General features: G+C 37.9%; 2 protein-coding genes across 2 annotated transcripts in view; one reads left to right on the forward strand and one right to left on the reverse strand.

The window, feature by feature from the left end:
- Positions 1-20,672, forward strand: part of LOC108038199 (IDLSRF-like peptide) — a 41,842-nt gene that overhangs the window by 10,497 nt on the left and 10,673 nt on the right. Inside the window, exon 3 of the mRNA XM_044457048.1 lies at positions 20,288-20,416. Within this exon, the coding sequence (XP_044312983.1) occupies positions 20,288-20,416 (129 nt within the window). The remainder of the gene's footprint in view (positions 1-20,287; positions 20,417-20,672) is intronic.
- LOC108041254 lies at positions 2,007-3,441 on the reverse strand. Its single transcript, XM_017119132.2, has one exon. The coding sequence runs from the start codon at positions 3,306-3,308 to the stop codon at positions 2,151-2,153; it is 1,158 nt and encodes a 385-aa protein (XP_016974621.1). The 5' UTR covers positions 3,309-3,441; the 3' UTR covers positions 2,007-2,150.

The following is a 20,672-nucleotide window of genomic DNA, read 5'->3' on the forward strand; positions in this document are numbered from 1 at the left end:
ATTTCCTCGGCCTTAGCCCAGAAGTCTTAGGACACTCCGCCACATCTCAGTTTTGCATATCCAATTTAACTGGCAAATGCAATTCGAGGCATATCTGTTGACTGCGAAATGGCAACAGCACGTGCAAATGCAGGGTCAGGTTTGCCTGCGATTTCAATATTTTGTATTTGTGCACTTGGCCCATCCACCAGCCACAATTTCCCCAAATTGATTTGCTTAAAGGGGCAGGGCGTGTAAGTGTGCTCAGAGCAGCTCGGCACATTTGCGCGAGTTTTCCAGGCATTTTCACAATTCTCACTCATGTGCAAAGTATGCATAACATTTACCTTTTACCTGAACGGTTCGTGGCATGTGTGAGAAATTAACCTGGCTCCTCTTGTGACGCAAACTAATGCAAAATAAAATTTCGCATTTCCTTAATTAAGTTTCTTGAGGGAACAAAATTCTTCTGACACTTGACACTCGTACCTTATGACGGAACTTGTAATTAGTTAGAAAGCCTTTTGATTACATTGCAGTTGGTCTTACGGTTATTGCTACAATTTCATAACAAAGTATGCAAATTAATTTCCAAGACTTAACATTTATATCTCAACTGAATTTCATTAGACAAATATCCATTAAACCGAATGGCCTTTAAGACTTGGTAATGTTAGTGTGAAGCCTATCTTGTTCAACTTTTCAAGGCTGGATAATTGAATTGGTATTATGATTCGGTCTGCTGAATAATTCAATATTAGATTCAATGTTCGTCTGCCTAAAATGGGAAAATATAATTAGGCCCAATTATTTATGACCCAGCCTGGGCCACAAAGCATATTTAAATTTATTCGCAATTTGCTGCGGTCGGCAGGTGTAAATTTTCATTGGCTTTGTTTCGTTGTATTTATGCGGTTAGTTGAGGGGGAACCCACTTGATTAGGCCAACTGGAAAATACCCCATTCGCATCTGGTTTCAAATCAAAATGGAAAGTGGTAACTTTTCGACAGGCACATGCCGACGTTGTTAGCCAAAAGTGTGCGTTCGTTCAATTCGAGAGTGAAAATTGAGTGAAGTTCACGTAAACAAAGGGAAAGTTTTCATGCATTTGCAATGCGAAAAGTTTTTCCTGGGAAATTCAAGGCTGCCGTCGCACCAATGGTCAACATTTCAGCATTTTTTCACTTTTCTCCAGGTGAGAGATGCTTGCCTCAGGGCTGCCTGAGCGCTTTTCCACATTTCCACTTTTCCTGGACGAAGTGCGGTGGGTTTTCGGGGAGGTAAGCTGTAAGTGCTGAGATGAAGTACCCGAGCTATCGTCGGAACGAGCTGCAGCATAAGCCAGATTAAATGTATTTTCCATTACTGTTGCATGCCACTTTCGGCCAAAGTAGACACAGACACCGAGACAGTTCACAGCTCTTCAGCCGGCTTGCAAGTTGCTAACAGTGTGGGTGGCCTAAATGGATGCGACCATGTTTGCCCGACAAAGGTGTGTCCCCTAAAAGCAAACTCAGTTTACCATCTTAGCATTAGGAAGCTGATTCGGTTGGCTGCACACGTCCTGTGATTTGCAAGCAATTACTTCTGTTAATTACGGATTTTTAATGTTTTCTAAGATCCCATAACCATTAACAAACCAAACCTTTATATGATCATTTAATAAGATAATCTAATGGAGATCCTAAGGTGTACTTTAAATTATATTATTTATAATAAGACTAAAATTATTAATTTTTAACCTTGTTGAAATTTAAAAGCTCTTTCTAGTTAACAAATGAAAGTTAGTACAATTGTACAAAAATTTCAATTCGAACTATTTTTGACGAACTACCATTAATGAATACACAAATTAAATTGGTGCTATATCACTTATCTAATTGGATTTTGATAAGTGGTCACTCATTTTTATATTTTACGTAGTACCATTAGTGTCTTAAACAATACAAAAAAAGTCTTTATATTAATAAATTAGATACACCGTTTATCAGACCACAAGAGTTCCCCGGAATCAAAGAAAACTGGATTTACAGAACAATACACGTATTTATTATGTTATATCTTTAATAGTAAATTCTTTGTCAGATCCGTTGGCACTGAAAATTTTAGAACCCTAAAGGTAGACTGTAATTTGGAGTGCTGGTAGTGCCGATTCACAGGACCTTCATAGTTAGGCCTCCGCCTCGGCCTCAATGACGGACGGCTGTTTGGTGGCCTGCGGTGATCCACCGGCCGCACCTTCCTCATCCGCATTCGTGGGCACCGTTTTGCCACCGAGGGCTAGAAGAGTATCCGGCGGCACCTCCGCGTGCATTTCCTCCTCCTCCTCGCCCTCGGTCTCGTCGCCCATCTTTTCCTCAGGCTCCGGCGGCAGCCAGCAGGTACCCTTGACCAGGCGATCCTCGATCTCGGCGATCTCGTTCTTGTAGTACTGATTGAAGTCCGGTCGCTCCCAGATGCTCTTGACCCACTGCAGGTTGAAGTCCATTTTGGTGCAGCAGCAGAACTTGCGAGACTTGTGGCACTTGGGACACTTTGCAGGCTGGCGAGCGGGATGAGTGTACTGCTGCTTCTGCTTTTTCTTGCAGCAGTAGGGGCAGACGTGCTTGGGCTTCTTTTTGGTGGAGGTGCAGGGCACTGGTTCCTTGGCGTAGACCAGATGACCCCGCTTCTTGGCGCAGAAGCAGCAGTTGCAGTCATCGCCCTCCGGCTGCCTCTTGCGCGTCTGCATGCGATCGTAGAACTTCTTGAAGGCTATCTTGATCTTGGCCTCGTAGGCCAACTGATCGCTGCAGGAGAGGCCATCGAATCGGGCATAGGACTCGGCGGTTTTCCTGGCGGCATGAACCCAAACACATTCGTCATTGTAAGAGGGTCGGCCCTGCTCATCGTAGGTCAACTCCTGCTTGGGCTCGTAGTAGAAGGCCTTGAAGCCGCGCTTGATAATCGAGTAGGCCAAGTGGGCTTCCACCTTGTTCATCAGCGACTTTTTTCCCAGCTCGTGGAACAAGTCCTCCTTTCTCAATCGCTTTTTTGGCGTGGTGTCTATGCAATAGCACACCTGGTCGTAGTGCAAGAAGGCATACGTGATTATGTCCACCGTTGACTTGGCCTTGCACTCGTGCAGTCCGCAGATGATCATCACCTGGGCCAGTGTGTTGGCCAGATCGAGGACGTTTTCCAGGAATATCGAGGATGCATTCACCTCGCCCAGACACTTGCACTGCGTGTGCTGGTCGATTATGCCCAGTGGGGCATGCCGCTGGCACTCCTTGTGCTGGCAGTTGTTCCGGCACCGGAAATCGGGCATTGCATGGTGGGCCTGCATCGCGAATCGGTATTACCTCTGTTTTTGATGCCGTTTTCTATTCCCTTCCGCATGGAAATTTTTCAATTTTTTTCCTAAAAGATTTTGTAACCAGTTGATAAATCGAGACAAGCCAAATGAATGTGTGAAGGGGGACTGTTTCGCCTGACAGGCTGAATATTTTCCAGCAGTTGCTAGGATCTGATTTTTTCTCTTTGAAAAGTGTGTGCTTTTAAGAAATTACCATATTCATAAAGTAGGAAAACCAACAATTTCAGAAATTTCCTGCAATAAAAATGTGACAGAATCTAAATTTGGAAGAGAAATACGAAGAACTCAAGCACGGCATTAAATTTGACTTTATGATATGAGTTTTCTTTCAATGTGTCAGCATTTAAATTTGCAAGAGATTACCATATTCAAATAAAGTGTACACTTTCTTTTAACAAAGTATCTTTACCCAAAATAAACAATCTTTCCACAAAGTTTTTTGCAACACGGGTGTCTTGTTAACATAGCAAAGCCATAGGATTTTCTTCAAATTTGGTTACTTTCTTGGCTTTTCATGTTGTCGGGGCCAAACGGAATTCGATACGACATAGATTGCTTGAGCGGTGTTTTTGTTTGTTTGCCCATTTCTTGTAGACACGTATAAGTTTCGATGGGTCAAATATTTGCTTAGCCAACAGGGAAATTTTCAGAGCGCCGCCAAGTAGGCAACGTTTCATTTCTCTTTTTGCGGCCTTCGTAATGGATGTCCTTTTTTTTCGGTCGGGATACATTCGTAATTGTTGATGACGGCATTGAGTCAAGTTTATGATTCGGCTGGGAGCGGGAAATGCGTCTGGTTGTGGCATAAATAAAGTACGACATCCTGCTCGCGCTGAACTCAGCTCGTTCCCAGGGGAAGCGTCAGCGCAAATTCATCAAAGAATTTATTAGACAAGCTTGCCATATCCGTTTCCTGTTGACAAATGCCACGGGAACTGAAGAGTCATCTAATAACATTTTCCGAATGGCAAAAGCAAAAACAAAAATTGCTGACAAATGTAAATCTCCATTTATTTTACGTCCTGCCAAGTTGACTTCTTGGTCATCAGTGAAATTGTTGCTTTTTAACCTTTCGCCCATAAGTGTAAGTATGCTGGCTGAAACCCCCGCTTATACCGGACGTATAAAAGCAGCTTAATCTGTCTCTGGCAAAAAGGAAGACTCGTAAAAACTTTACTTAACTCATAATGAAATAGCAGCATGATGCCGGGCTGAAGATGAGAGATTTCAATCCCGACAAGAATCTCCATCCTTCGGGCTTTTGTTTTTTCTTTAAGCTAAAGTGCAACTACGTATCTCATAAAACTTGAGCAATCGCGCATAAATCCTGCCCAGACAAAATGGCCAACTGTTGGCCGTGCTTTGTTAGCCGAGTTTGGTTAGCCGGCAACTTTTCTTGGAAAATAAAAAGAAAAATCGCCTCCAGAAGAAATCGTATACGCTTCTCTAACAATAAAAGTTGACAGCCTAGAACTGACACGTGGCGATGGTCAGGTGGAAACAGGACAATCTGTCTGCCGGATAAAGTTACATTCGAATCCATTTCTTTGCTGGAAATAAAATACGATTGAATTGGAAATTGTTTTTTTGCCCACACTCGCAATGTTTTTTTTTCATTCTTTATCAAAATTTTCCCTTAAAAAACAAGGCTAGACATCTATTTGTTTCATGTATGCTTGAGTTTTGCCCGAGCCTTAAAGTTAAATTAATGTGTTTACTATTGGATAACTTCAAGTATGAATTGTTCTCAAATAAATATCGTAGTGTAGGTAATCTAAAAGATTAAAAAACCATTTAAGTTTCAAAACAAAACTTATACTTTTGTTTGGTTGCCTCCCAAATCGTCGTTCTGCACAAAGTTTAAGCTTGCTTCACACCAGTTAAGCTTTCCTGCAGTTGTAAATAATCTAGCTGCTAAAAGTTGTTGATATTTTGCAGCTTTAAAAATATCAATCAACGGAATTTCGGCACCATCCAAATATAAGCCCAGCTAACCCGCATTTATAACCCGCCTAGTCTTTGGCACGTACCTAAAATTAGTGCCTACTCCTACCAAATACACCCCCGCTTGTAACGTCCACGTCATTCGCATAAAACCCTTTAATGGTTATGCAGGCACCAATTACCATTAAAAACGGACTGCCTCGCCTGAAATGTATACATGCACATACATACTCCTACGTATAGAAAAAAGGGAAAGCGGGCGAAAAAATAGCGAAAATCAATATATATGTATGCCGTGTGAAGGACTCGAAAACACAGCTGAGATTGAAAAATCCTCGAAACGGTTCGCGTTTTTTAGCTAAGCGACTTGCTATGATTTCCTCATTTTTTGTAGTCGCTTCTTGCGGTCGTTAGACGTGCTATGATTTATAATACCCTGCGATGGGGATGCACTCAAAAGGTCGATATTTCAAGTAACTTATTGGATAGAATTGCAGAAGTTTGTGGCATTTATTACAAATTTATTTATACAATAAATCATACATTAAATTTAAATTTAATAGGAAGATCATTAAACTATTTTACAACTTATTGTCATTGTTCATATTGTGGGCCAACTTACAAATTTTGTTGGATTATTATATAATGAATTAATTGGTTTAATTTATTGAAATCATAATTGATAAATATTCTTTACCTCTTCTAGATACCCAATAGGTACTACCCATGTTATTGGTTTTAAGTTATTTTAATTATTAAAATGTACCCAATGCATTTTGTACGGTTTAAATACTCTTTTTAAAGAACATCACCACTTCGTACTGAGGTGGCTAATTTACTCGAGTACTGATTTTGTTTGGCCTTTTTTGTGTGTGCATGGCCAAATGGCGGGACATAAATCTGCAAATGTGATAAATGGTTATAAAGCCAAGCGTAATGTTTATTTAAAATAATGATGATGATGAGCAGCTGCAGCTGTGTACGTTACAGCAACAGCCGCCCCATTTTCGTCCTTACTTTTATCGTGTATGTAAATTGCCGCGGACCTTTGATGGCTGCCCGAAGAAGGATGCCATTGAGGCTCTGTGTGCCTGAGTGAGTGGCTCTTTTTAGCGCAACAGACAGCTGTTAAAGTTCAGCTGTCAATTATTCATAAAATTGCGCATACGTCTGCACTCATTACTTATACGCCCCGTGTGCCAGTCGGTCCTTACTTTGCCTGCGTTTTGCCTTTGCCCGGATCGCTTTCATTTCGCTGGTTCGTATTAATTTGATTTATACACAAACCCACACACACGTGCTTCAGTTGTCCTTTTTATTCGGCTGCTTATATTTATTACGTTTTATGGTTTTGTTTTACATAAATTTGCATAATTGAGCTCCAGACTGCTCCAATCTGAATGATTTATACCATCTCTCCCTTGAAAACTTTGCGGCTAAGCTCTCATAATTTTGTGTGAATTTTCCTGAGGATATTTGTGTTTATAATTTGCGCACGAAATCGAAAAACTTTTTCTTGACTTTGCGGCAACTTATTATTATTTTGTCTGTTAGTATATTTACATAAAATGGTAGGCACTCTGATGGAAATAAATGAACTGCGGGCACTTCTTTTAAGTATGCTAATTTACATGGCCGAGTGATATATTATCTGGGCTATAATTTCTTACAATTAAAGTTAGTTTAAACTTACATACTTTTTGTTTAAACTTGCACAATGGCCAACTTTAAGTTTATCCCATTGATGAATCTAATGTCAAATCAATACACTGTCTCGTAACCTCAATAAGCCTCCTTGACAAATGGCCCAAAAGTAAATTGGGGTGGGTTCAGACCTTTGTCCTATCGCAGGACATTGATCGGACAACAAATTATTTTAGCCCTGTCCCCGAAGGCCAATCAATGTGGTATTATTACAAAGCCATTAAGTTGGCCAATCAAAGCCATGCAAAAAGGACCACAGAAAAACACCCACAGACAAAACATGACTCAATGTAATTCAATCAGAGTGCCAGTTAAATGGCACAAGAACTCATTAGTACAAATATGCTGGTCAAATATCAGATTGGGCCCATCAAATTAGGCTTAAATTAAAAAAAATGTCTGTCAGCATTACATAATTGCCCAGTAAATTGCCCTTATATAATTTCTAAAAGTCTTCTTAAGACTTACGAAGAAAAACGTCTGACTGGTGTATCGAAAATGAGCGAAAAAAGGGCAACAGATATATTCTTCCCTCAAAGCTGAAATCGTATGCAATGTCAACATTACAGGCGTGGCAAATTTTTGGCCTTTTGATTGATTGATTTGCCCACGAGCTAAATGAATTCATCATCCACATTTGAGTCTATCCCCGGCGCAAGCTAATTTATCATCTGAATCAATCGAATAGCAGGCAATTTGAACAGCTGAGAACGATGAAATCGATGAAACTAATCAAATATGATGGCAGGCCCAAAATAGATGAAGGTAGCATTCAATCAAATGGCAAACGAAGGTAGCACTTAAACACTTACACAGTTGCCAAAAATTTTTAAATATGTTCTAAGTGCTTCTTTCTAAAATATTTTAAAAGTAAAAGAAATGATCTTCGATTTAAAAACTATTGCATCAAGATTATGGAATTAGATTTGCTTTTATATCCTTAAAAGCTTTTTTCCATGCTCAACTTAGCAAGTCTCAGCTGTGCTTTAATCCATTTATTTTTTGACATTTGAAAAATGTGTCTTTGTATAAATATTTGAAAAGTACATTACGGGTCCTTTGGATATTTCTGGAAAAAAATCAACAGAGAGGTTGGATTTGTAAGTATGTAAAAAAAACTCTTTAAGAAGGCAATTATATATATACAATATATGAAAATGTTTTTATTATTTTATTTTTTTTGTTTTATAAAACCTACAACGGCAACTGGCTTCATAAATAATCTACCCCAAAAACAGCATTTATGGTTCAGATGGTTAAGTGTTAGCAGCATGTATAGTGCCTATAATGTTTTTGCTTTCTAATCGAGAAAATATTGATCCGCTTCTGTTGCTCATTATTTCTGGGCCCCTGATGGTCTGGAAAACTCTTGTTAACGCCCTCGTATGCACTCACGCACATGTTGGGTTTCTTTTAAATTCGATGTTCCTGTTGCTTCACCAATTTGCCTGGTCGATTACGTGGATTGCGCAGCTGGTGGTCCCAGAACTCGGCGACTGAGATGGTGGCTAATTTCGGCACGAGTTCCGTTCTCTTTGGGCCAACATCAAAGTCCTTGCCAACCTGTGGGTCGGATGGCAGAAGCGTTTTAATTTAAATAATTTATAAACTGTTTTACACATTTTTTGCGCACGTTATGTTATGCTTTTACCTCGTATGTTTTTCTATTGTTTCCATAAACGAGGACCACCTGTGGGCGGTTTTTCCTGCTATCTTGCGGGCGCCACACTCTGGATTGAATTTACATATTTACATCCGGTTGGCAAGACCAAAACCATATGTGTTTCGGGATTATGGCTGTCACCGCACTGGAGCGTTAAGCTGTGGGAAGCGAGGGATAGGGAATTTGTACAGTCTTAGCGCAGACATGGGAAACTGGTTGCCGTGTTTATCGATTAAATGGCTTGTAGCGAAAATTTATTTAAAATTAAGTAAATGCTTTATTGAGCGATTGATGGCTGGACGAAGGATGTGATGGATACCTGGTGCCATAAACCACTCAACCCGACTCATCGGCAAACTGTCATAACACGTCGGTATCCTTGGCTGCGGCAAAAAGTCATGGAAAATTGTGGAGCTTAACAAGCTGCGACTTAAATTGCCAGGCGCATTAAATGTCAAAGAGTCAAGCAATTTCATTATTGTGAAATGCAAACGATAGGACGACCTTATCCTTCGTCCCTTGCTTTTTGTAATTTGCCCATTGAGGCGTGTGATTTCCACCAGGTGAAGGCACAGCAAGTTAAAAAACAGAAAACAAAAAAGCGCAAAAGAATAACAAAAATATGTTTCTGGAACTTTTGAGGCTCGCGGCTCTTTTGTGAAAAAGGCAATATGGCAAAAAAAAGTACCAGAAAAATCAGAAAAAAATTTCTGTAACGCTAAATTGCTGCGACCCGCATTTTTTTCCTTTTTGTTCACACCCTCACACTCGGAAAAACCCACCCAATAGAATGCTAATCAAAATGAATGTTAGTACCATCTGTCAATTACAGCAACTGGCAGACAACATCCACGAACAAACGACTACATTGTACTTCCGCAACGTGCCGCATATTACGACTAATTTAGAAGAAGCGTTGGTAAACTTGAACTTGGCCAAACATTCGCCATGATTAGGGCCCATTAATTTTGTGGCCTGTACGCTAATGTCTTGACATTTCAATAAGGAAGTGGGGGAAAGGTATGCTCAGCAAAGATCGATTTGATTGAGTGTGGAAATGGCAATAATGGTGTTTGAAAGCTCCTGGGGAAAGCCATCAGTAACACACTGATTTGTAAGCGGAAAAGAGTCATTAAATAACAGCTCAAGAATTACAGGAAGGGAAAGTACTCACTGGCGTCTTGTACTTTTAAGAGCTAAAAATACGGAAGAAAGTTTAACACTTACCAGAATTGTTTATGTATTAACATAAAGTAAACAAGAAAGGAAAGCTGACTTCGGGCGGATCCGAAGTTGATATACCCTTGCAGAATACTCTGTAAATTATATTCTCCAAAATTATTCATATGATGCATTTTTAATACTCATAAAAAATCCCAACTTCCTAACTTTAAAAACACCAATGTTATGGCATTTCCAATCGTTCAGTTATATGGCTATTCAGCTATAGGATAGAGTCCGCCGATCCTTATTAAATTTGGTAGGTCGGATTGATTGGCCGCATATAAAACCCATAGAAAATCCTTCCTAACTTTAAAAACACCAAAGTTATGGCTTTTCCGATCGTTCAGTTATATGACAGCTATATGATATAGTCGCCCGATCCGGCTCGTTCCGACTTATATACTACCTGCAATAGAAAGACAACTTTTGGGAAAGTTTCAAGCAGATAGCTTTAAAACGGACAGACGGACAGACGGACGGACAGACGGACATGGCTAGATTGACTCTCCTGGTGATGCTGATCAAGAATATATATACTTTATAGGGTCGGAAATGTCTCCTTCACTGCGTTGCAAACTTTTGACTGACCTCTGCAAGGGTATAAAAATAAAAAGGTTGACAAAAATTGACAGGAAAGCGAAAAGTTCCAAAAACCATTGCTCTTGCTATTTTTAAGCACCGTACATAAAAACTATAATTAAGATATTAAATCAGCAAGGTGGTCATAGAATGATATAAAATAAGGCCAAACAAGTTACTTAAAATGTATGAGTATTAAAACATGAAGAAAGTTACAATTTTTGGTTATTGGTAACATATACCGTGACCCACTTATGTTGGTTTTCCTTAAACTTAAAGTTTTGGGGTGGCACGTAATCTAAGATTTTAAAGCCTTATAACCCCTACCGAAGTTATTTGGGAAAACGAAACCCTTGGAGTTGCGGTGAAAAGTTAAGCGGTTAAATTTACTGAAACCATTTAGTTGTTCGACTCGCACTGTGGGGAAGAATAATGCGGATTAAATGGAAGTGAAGGCGGGTAAGTGCAACCAGAAGGAGGGTTAATACTTAGCTTAAACGCGCGACTGACTGCCACTGGGGACGCCATGTCCTGCGTGGGCGTAATTGTCATATTTCTTGGCCAGCAGCAGCTCGAGTGGTAATTATTTCAGCGTTTTTCCTGTGCATCGTGTGGGTACAAGCATGAAGTGCAAGGTCCTCGGTTGCAATTAACAAGAGAGAAAGCGAAAATGTGTCAGCCAAGACGAGGCAAGGCAGCAGGACCTTGGACCTATTTAAAGCTTGGCATTTGCATTTTTTAGCGAACAGTTTTATTCAAATTTTTTGTAAGGCAAAATGCTTTGTCTTCGGTGTCATGCCTATTTATGGGACCCTTCAGTGGGTCAAGGTTTCAGTGGCACGAATGGGGAAGCCCAAATCAAGCGTTTCGGTTTACCTCGACTGACCCACACAATCCTCGTGGTCATAAAATCAAATGACAATTAAGTGGGCAATCAATTTTACAACTCGCAGAAGCCAAGAGCCAATCCCCAATAATTCTTCTTTTATACCCGAAGTGCAATCCCAGTAATTCAATTACCGTTTCAGCCAAAGAAAGCAAAAAGCTGAGAATTGTCAGTGTCATTAACACGTGAGTGCATAAACATTAATAATTCTCGGTTTATTTCCACACCATCTCACAAAGAGAACGGCAGGGAATGAAGGCCAAAGACGGAACCGGAAATTCCATCAATTTAATGACTTCCCGTTGACGGTTTCGCAGCCATTGCCATTGACATTGGCAATGGCCACTCGCACATTTGGGTCAAGGCTCTGCTCTGTCCACTGACAACTGTAGGATATCGCTACAATCCACAGATTAAGATAGAGTTACACCGACACCCGTATTTATTGCTGCAGTTGACTTTTGTGGCTCACTGTGACATTTGATAATTGCCTGCGGCACGACACTTGCACGTAGTTGTTAGCCAGGAATTTGATGGCTCCACAAACAATTTAATTGTAGTGTTAAATGATCAGGGAGTGAGCTGTTGTGGGCAGTTTTGTAATATCAATATAATTATATAATTTAAAGGACCACGTTGCAAGATTTTTAAAGCACTTTAAATTTAAATAAGAGTTGTGTAAAATTTTGCAATTGGGAAATAATATTAAGTCACAAACTAACATTTGGAGCAGAATTTTTAAAGCACACAAGAATAATAAAATCTATAAAAATTGAACCTTAGTCTCAAACTTGTTTAAAGTTTCTGAAAATCAGTTGAAATCTTTGAAATAACATGATGACATAAATGATAAGAAGAATGTTGGTTTTCTTTAATGGCGATTTACATTTTAGTTTAATTTGAGTTGATCCTACTTCTAATAAAAACTTGGAAAATCCTTGGTATAAAAAATATGCCATAAAAAATAAATAACTATAAGTGCAGTGGACATATCGTGACAGTTTTTCGTAGTGCACGGTGCAAACAAACAGACAAACAAACAAACAACCAAATAGCGATTAGGATCATGTGAAATGTTTTCGTTCCATTGTCGTAATAGTGTCAGTGGCGCTTTTATGTTGTTTTCGTTTGTCATTTTTTTTCGCTTTTAAATTCCGAGTTCGTCCTACGCTTTGTTGGATTCCATTCGCTTGGCATTTGTTTGCACGAAATTATTTCCATTCTGGCTCGTTGGCTCGTTGGGTGCCATGCTTCTAATGCGAACTTTGACTGGTGGCGAATGTATCTGGCAGATATATATTTGTATCTATGTGAAGAACTCATTTGGGGTTGGCGGGTTCGCGGTTCTCCACACGCCAGCCAAATGACAATTGTTGGCCTGGCATTCAGTTTGATTGCGTGAAGTGCAGCCACAGACTGTCCCAGCCATTTCAGATATTTCAGACATTTCAGCCATTTTGTGAATATATTTTTAGTCGAGTGGCGGTGCCATTCGAGGACAAGGGGACTCCCGGGACAGACAGTCGCTCGTGTAAGCTTATTTTAGTTTAATGACGTGGCTCTGTCAAATTTTTTTTGCCACACAAAACTGCTGATAACAGTTGGTTATTCTGTTGAGTTTTTGGCTTAGCTGTTATAGAAAAGTACAAATTTTAGTTGAAATTGTTTTAGCAGGATTTACAAATTGCATTCGTAATTGATGTAAAAAGTTTTATATGTGTTTACCTCTATCGTTTAGCTTAAAAGTCTTTGAGATAATAAGGATGAATCAGAATGAATTTGTCCAGATTCGTTTTTAGTGATATTAATGTAAATGTAAATGGATGCAAAGTAACCAAACATTCTTATTAAATAGTTTTATAAATGTATTCAATCATATAAAGGTTCAAATTAACTAAGTTCAGATATAACATATATAACTTATAATTCAATTCCCATTAAAAATTAAAGTCATTTATCTATTTTCCAATTTATCAGCTTGCTCAAGCGGAAATAGTCCTTACTTATTAACATCAGTTATCCATGAAATTTAATTCCCAACGCACTTAATCAAGTTCCACCTGGTTACGCAAATTAAAATCACATTCAGGACCTGCGTTTGCGTTTCTCCCAACAAGCTATTTGTGACGGGTTGGGCCATTAAATTTCCGCCTGTAAAGAAAGGGCCCTTGCACCTTAACGATGTGCTCCCATTTCCGCTTAATTTCCCGTCAACAAATTTGCGTAAAAAAATCAAATTCCACCCGGACACGCCTAAGCCCTTTGAACGGAACGAATTGCATTAGTTTTCCGCACCCCCAACTATACAAAAAAAAAAGAACGACAAAAAAACGTGCTTTTACGATTGCAAATTTTCTTTGCTTACATGGATTTTTCCCTGTGAGCGTTTTCCACACTTTAACAAAGGCACTTCCGTTATGGAAAGCGCATTGGTTTTTGCATGCTTCCATTTGACGTATTTTTTGCTTTATTGGCCAATAATAGTGAAAAGTTTACGGCAGAGTTTGGAGAGTCATAAACTTGTTTCGCAGTGGGTTTATTTTATAGTGTTGTTTTAAACGATTCTGATTTTTCGGATGTGTGTTTTATATTGAGAAACAAATGGTGAAACTTTTGCACGGCTGGGTAGAACTAGTGTGCAGATAGATAGCTAACTTATCGATGTGTTCACCTGAACAATTTTACTTTTTAAATGGTGGTTTACAGTCCAATATTAAGTAGCCTTCGGCATTTATATATTATTTATGGGCTATTGGCTAGAAAACGGTTTAAAGGCAACCTTGATATTTTATCTGACCTTAGTTGAAGCAGTTTAAAATAGTAACTGACATTTACGACACTCATTTAAAATTAAAATTAGGAAAGGACAGGCCAATCGAATATGCAAGCATCGGTCCTAGCTTTAAGCACAAAACACAAATCATGTAAATAATACATGATTTAAACTGTGGGAACATAAACGTGAAAGTGTGTGAACAATGTCATCTGTGTGCTGATTAATAAACTTAATGGAATTTGCATTGTGTCGTGGCATCTTCCTTATCTGGCAATTAATTAAGCTTCACCCTCTGCTCCATCAAAGTCACCTTCACTGTGATATTTCTTGTGGTTCCAGTTACATTTCGGATATGCACTTATATTTGTGTTGGCTGTGTGCAATTACCTTACACTAAAGGATATAGCTGATTAATGTTACAAAATATTGCTAATGAATTTTTAAGTTGCACTGCCAATTTGCAAAGCAAATAAGCCTTAAGGTTAATAAGTAGCCGTGGGAATATTAAATTATTTCTGAGATTGCATTTCTATGTTTGCTGCAGGGCCAAAACAGTTTCTAAGTTAAGGTATACTATATAAATTAAACTTGTAAATTATTCAGAAATGGTTGAAGATTTGATTTTATGTTTAATACTTTGTCAAAATGATGGAAAACTATGAAAAAAATTATTTTGAATAATAAAGCAAAAGAATTTTTAAGGTGCCATATATTTTAATGTGCTGTCGTTTATGGACATTTTAGAACTTTAAACATTGTTAGAATTTTTGAAATCTTTATTGTATGCGATCTTTATTAAAATGAATGAAAATTCTGCTAATGCTTTTTTAATTCCTTCTAACTTACTTATGGTAGCAAAGTAAATAAAGTGAAAAAGGAACTTTTGTGCAACCCAAGATTTGCCTCTATATATTTACCAGTTTGTTAACACTTGGTTTATTTGTTTCCGTTTATGGTTTTGAGGGATTTCTTTGTTCTACCGATTCCGCCGGCTTTTCCCCAACTGCTTGTCATTCTGCTGCCATTCGTGCCAGAACACATTCGCAGACAATAATGCCAGACGACCAGAGCCATATCTCACACTGCGTTGGCCCGGAGCGTAAACGTGGCCGTAACCGTAACTGCGGCAAGGCAATCGAAGCGACGTCGAGATGCATGTCCTCGAGGATCCGGAATCGGTGGGAAATGTGCCCCTAGTGTGGCACTAATAAATTACGTCAGAGTTCTGTTTGCTGTTTGCGTGGCACTGCATACAAATGTGCTAATTTATAAGCAAAACAATTAGTTCTTGCTGGTTTTGTTGTTGGGCAACTATTGTTTTTGCCACTGCAATCAAACTGGTTTTCACACAAAACGGCAACAAAGCGACAAGCCGAACACACAACCAACAGCCAAGGAAAGTAATTTTCATTAGTGAGCTACGCTGTTGGCCAAGGGTGTGTGCAATTATTTAGTTGATATTGCGTATACGTCACTTTGTGCCGTTCCCTTTATTTATTTCCCCACATTCTGTCTTGTAGTGCGGTTGGAGTTCGCCATAGTTGTTTGTGTCTAAGGAAAAGTCGTAGGGGTCCTTGGGTTTTGCATTGTTTTGAAGAAGTAGACGGATGCTACAACAATTATGCAATAAATTAAAGAATAAGTGCTTAAAGAATATTTCCGAAATATGAAAGTTTATTTCTGTATTTATCTTAAGCAGAGAAACATTAGGACATCACTTTTAGGTTATCTGGGATATCATTTTATTTATTTGTCTATATTCATAATTGGTGGTTAGTTAATTACGCTTTAAATTTCACTTCACTAAAAAATTGTTTACACATTTTAAACTGTAATTTATTTTCGGATTATCTAGGCCAAAAATGTTATAATTTGTTTTATATTGAATTTGTTGTATACCACTGCATAAAAATTTAAAAAACAAATTGTTGACTAAAAAATTCTTAAAAACAATTCAGTCTTTTCTAGTAGTATATAAAATAAATAAGAAAAGCTAAACACTTGAAAGGCTATTCCAAATTAAAGGCACCACAAAAGCGAAAACCTTCAAAACTTTCTCCCCTTATTAAAGTTAGCTCTTGGCCATAACTGTACCTTGCCATCAGTTAGCCCCAGTTTTGTGTCGTGGCCGCTCATAAGCTGACGGCTGGCAGTGAATCGAAGTCATGCCGAAACTTAGGCTGAAGCTGGCACTTACCCCGCATCCCTGCTTTGCCAACTACCCATCTGTTTGGACAGATATTGCCCATCGGCCATGAGGAGAAGCCACCCCTTAACTGGGATACGCCCAGGCAATTCCGTGGGTCAGGTAAACTGCAATTGGCAGGCGGATGGGCTATACAAGCTATAGTGGAGCAGCTGATACAACAAACCGAGCCGAGAGCAATAACTGTGTAACATTGCGCATACGCCATGCGTGACAACGTCGCCTGCTGCTGCTGCTTTTGGTGCTTGCCAAATTGACACATGAAAACTAAAATTCTGTTAACTGGCAATTACACTGGATAACATTTGTCTGCCTTAAGCTCAAATAAACAAAGAAAAATATTGGTTTTCTAGAAAAAAAAGCTTGCTTAAAAATAACATAGAAAAAACCATTCTTTGCACTAAATTTATTTTGAACTTCTGTTAAGGCTAAAGGAAATTATCCAGTTATGATGACCCAAATAAATGTTCTGCAATTATGCAAATCATACAATTAAGTTAAAAAATCGGAGAGCAAAATAGAAGAAATACATGAATTTTAAAAGTACTTTTTATGGTCTATTATAATAAAATGCTTTTAAAAATAATTGGTTTAGTAATATTTGCTTATAAAACCGATACAATAAAAGCAATTTTTGATGATTTTGATAATAAAATAGTTACGAATTTTTTTTACAACTTTTTACTTTGCAAGTATGGTAATTTATATGGTTGTATAATATGAACTACCAGAATATATAAAATAAAAACCTTCCAATAGCAATCGCTTCACTTTTAGTGGTCTCTACAAGAAAACTTTAAGTAGCTTTAAAAGAAAGCTTACCAATCGTAGTTCATCCATAAGAAACTCTGCATCGACAACTGCCAATTTTGTTGCATAGTGTTATTACACAATTTTACGGCCACAGTGTAGGAGAGTTAAGATTATTCCATAAGGGGACAGCAACAAAAACTGAGTGTAAGAATATTTCCTGGTGTCACGTGCAGCGCTTAGCAAAATGCTGTACGAGCTTCTGGTTTCTGGCTTTTGGACATTGTCTGGCGGAAACAACATTGTGTGTGGCCAGAAGCTTTACGCTTCATTTAACTCTGGTTTGCCATGTATACGCTTATTATTTTTCTTTTTTTTTGTTATGGCTAGAGAAGGAACTCCCCGATGGAGAAGCAGAGCGCTGCGTGCTGACTCCATATTTATGACATTTATGCAACATTTATTATGTGTGCAGCACACGACACAGGCGTTGTCCCGCCTCCATGATTTTGGAAAATTAATATCTGCCTGTGCAAGCCACAGTCAATTTGTTGTTCGTCAGGCGAGTGTGTCAATGAAACTGTGACACTTTAATGTCCTTTTAATATGTGAAAATCAGGTTCAGTTGCGCAAAATGAATCTTTGGGAATAGTTGTTGTGTCGAAGAAGAACACATTTTGTAGCCTACTTTTTGGGGTCGAAATTCTATACTTCTTAAGACTAATCTAGGTAAACTAATAGGGACTTTTATTTGCCATGATGGATTATGTAAATTCGGGTACAATTTTATAGAAAAATGAACCCGTTTTTTGACTCCTTATCTTTTTTTTAAATAACCGTAAGATGTGTCTACGAACATTTTTGTTTTTTATCCAAAACCAAATTTCTAAACACAAATTCTCTCGTTGATTTATACAATCCATTTGCTAAATCCTTATTCATTTAATAAAAAGTTATCGAAACCAAATAATAATATAGATACCTTACCTACAAATAAGTAAAAGTTAATTCCTATTCCATTTCATTCGCAAATTGAATAAATAATTCAAGAAACATTTCCACAAAAAGCTTGGATCCCATTACAAGCAACCAATCACGTATAATCGTAAACCCGAAAGGCATTAAAAATAATAAAGTATTCAATTGCCGTATAAAACGAGAAAGAAATCGAGGCTAAACTAAAATCGACAGCAAAATAAAGGGGAAAACAAACACTTTCAATGCCACAACAAAGTACAAAAGATGTCCTTTTTATGCCTCATAAAAGCCAGCTTTAAGTGTAAGCGTAAAGGCCAGCTTCTCCGTCTTCCAAAGGGAAAAACTCCAATACGAAAGACCGGCTAAAGGCCAGACCAATCCTTTGCCTCATTTGACCTTTTCAATCTGGGCACATCACGCACAATAAACCGAAACTCTTTTCACACTGGATTATATGCTGTGAACTGATTTCGAAGCTTTTGTCAGGAGGTAAGGAGAAAGTTATTGGATCCCTCGGCCTGTCAATTAGTGTTGCCGAGCACATAAATTCAAATTGTTTTGACATTAACCGAAACATAATGAATCACACGAAATTAACTTGTCTCGCGCGTGCCACGTGGCGTATGTGCAATGTCCGTCAGTTCTTTCACCTCTACGGTGGCCAAGGTGACAAGATTAAGTCTTAAATAAAACTCCGACCCCTTCTAAAATAGTCCAACATACTTTTAACCTGCAAATATCATTTGGACTTTGTTTTGACTGGTTTTCCTCGAAAAGTTTTCAACAAAAATAGAGAGAAAATAGGCGAAAAAGAACGGAAGAACGAAAACTTCGACAAACTTTAATAGAAAAATATGTCAAGTGTCGGGACAGAAGTTTGGGAAAAGAAAATTTCGTTTGGCGGAAAATTAAATTTAACTTTGGGTTCAGCCAAAAAAGATTTGATATTTGAATGCTTAACTTATTTGTGGCAGCCATAAAACAAAAGCCAACGTTTTTGTTTGCGGTAGGGATTTAAAGCGTGCAAAATGGCGTTGGAAAATAAAAATTGTTTTCCAAAAAAAAAATTCACTCCCACGTGCAGAGCCTTATAAAACCAATTTGCCTCTGCCAGAAAGGAGATGTATACAAAAATAATGAAAAACAGTATATATATTTAAGCCTGCAAATTCGCCATCACAAAAAAATATTGGCACAAGCAGAAACAATAAATTCAATTAACTTGCTCCGCTTTTTGTTCTCTTCTTTTGGGGGTTGGTGTTTCACTCGGTTCAGGAACCATCATGATACCCTTATCCTTTTCATTTCATTTCTCATTTTCATTTCTCATACACCCCCATATTAAACTGAAAGCTTCCTTAACGCCTTTTTATGAACAGCGAAAATGTTGCGAGGGAAAATGTAAACAATAAGCAACATGAAAGCAAATTAATTTGCTTAATTGTCAGAAAACATTTTCGTGATATTTTTATTATTTTCCTTGTTTTTTATTTGGTTTTAGGCCATTGTTTGTTTGTAAATTAAATTGAATACTTTTTGTTTTACAGCAAATATTATCTTTAATTAGTTTTGCATTAACCAAAACTGAGAAAAAAAACTGACTAAAAAACCATAGTTCACAACGGTATATAAAAGGGAAAGATTTTATAAGCGTCAGTTAAATTTAAATCAAAAATTTATATCTGTTTTTAAGCCGTTGTTTTATGATAATTGGAAAACTCTACAGCCATTTACTAATGCAAATCACAAATAAATTCTGCTCATTAAACAAATAAATTTATTTATCTATGGACCTATATAGATTGGTTTTATGTTTAATTATTCAATTTAAAAATCTATTTTTTATGGAAATGTACAACTTGAAATTGAAAAACCAATTATAAAATTTTAATTTGATAGAGAACAATTTGTGGCTTGCAAACTATGTTTTTCACAAATTAAACAATAATTTAATGAGGAGCAGTTTAGAAAAATAAATAAACAAATAGAATTGGGTTCTGTTCAACTAGACTAAGCCTGTTTAATCGTTGCAGAATATAAACAAAGGAAATAAATAAATAAACGAATCAAATTGTTGGCAAGCAAATCCGATTACCAAGTGTCAACATAAACTGAGAATTTGTGGAATGTTTTTTGTTAAGCTCACAAATATTTTTCAGCGCTTTTCAAACCCAGCTTTACGCTGTTGGTATACAATATTTTAACGATGTTAAACAAATTTTTCATTTTCCATTTGCAGAAGCCTGTCATCCATACGAGCCCTTCAAGTGTCCCGGCGATGGTAATTGCATTTCCATCCAATATTTATGCGATGGTGCACCCGATTGCTCTGACGGATACGACGAGGATATGCGTCTGTGTACGGCGGGTAAGTCATGTTACTAACCAGAGAAACATCGAGATTGCCGTTTTAACTCGGATTCTAATTGAATGCACAAGGTTTTTCCATTAATAATTCGGTTTAGCAAGTTCCATTGGGACTTTTGCTGCGAAATGTGAATTTCAAAGAAAGTGCCTAAATTGGCTTGAATAGAATAATTTCGAAAAAAAGAGCAACCAACTTGAAACATATTGTGTTGGAAAGTCATGACCAGAAATGAATTTTCTAGCCAGAAGCAAGGCGA

This window comes from Drosophila rhopaloa, unplaced genomic scaffold (genome assembly GCF_018152115.1).
Source record: "Drosophila rhopaloa isolate 14029-0021.01 unplaced genomic scaffold, ASM1815211v1 contig_155, whole genome shotgun sequence".
Lineage (NCBI taxonomy): Eukaryota > Metazoa > Arthropoda > Insecta > Diptera > Drosophilidae > Drosophila > Drosophila rhopaloa.

Excerpts from the sequence above, each read along its gene's own strand:
- LOC108041254 (XM_017119132.2), bottom strand. The coding sequence starts at position 3,308 with ATGCAGGCCCACCATGCAATGCCCGATTTCCGGTGCCGGAACAACTGC.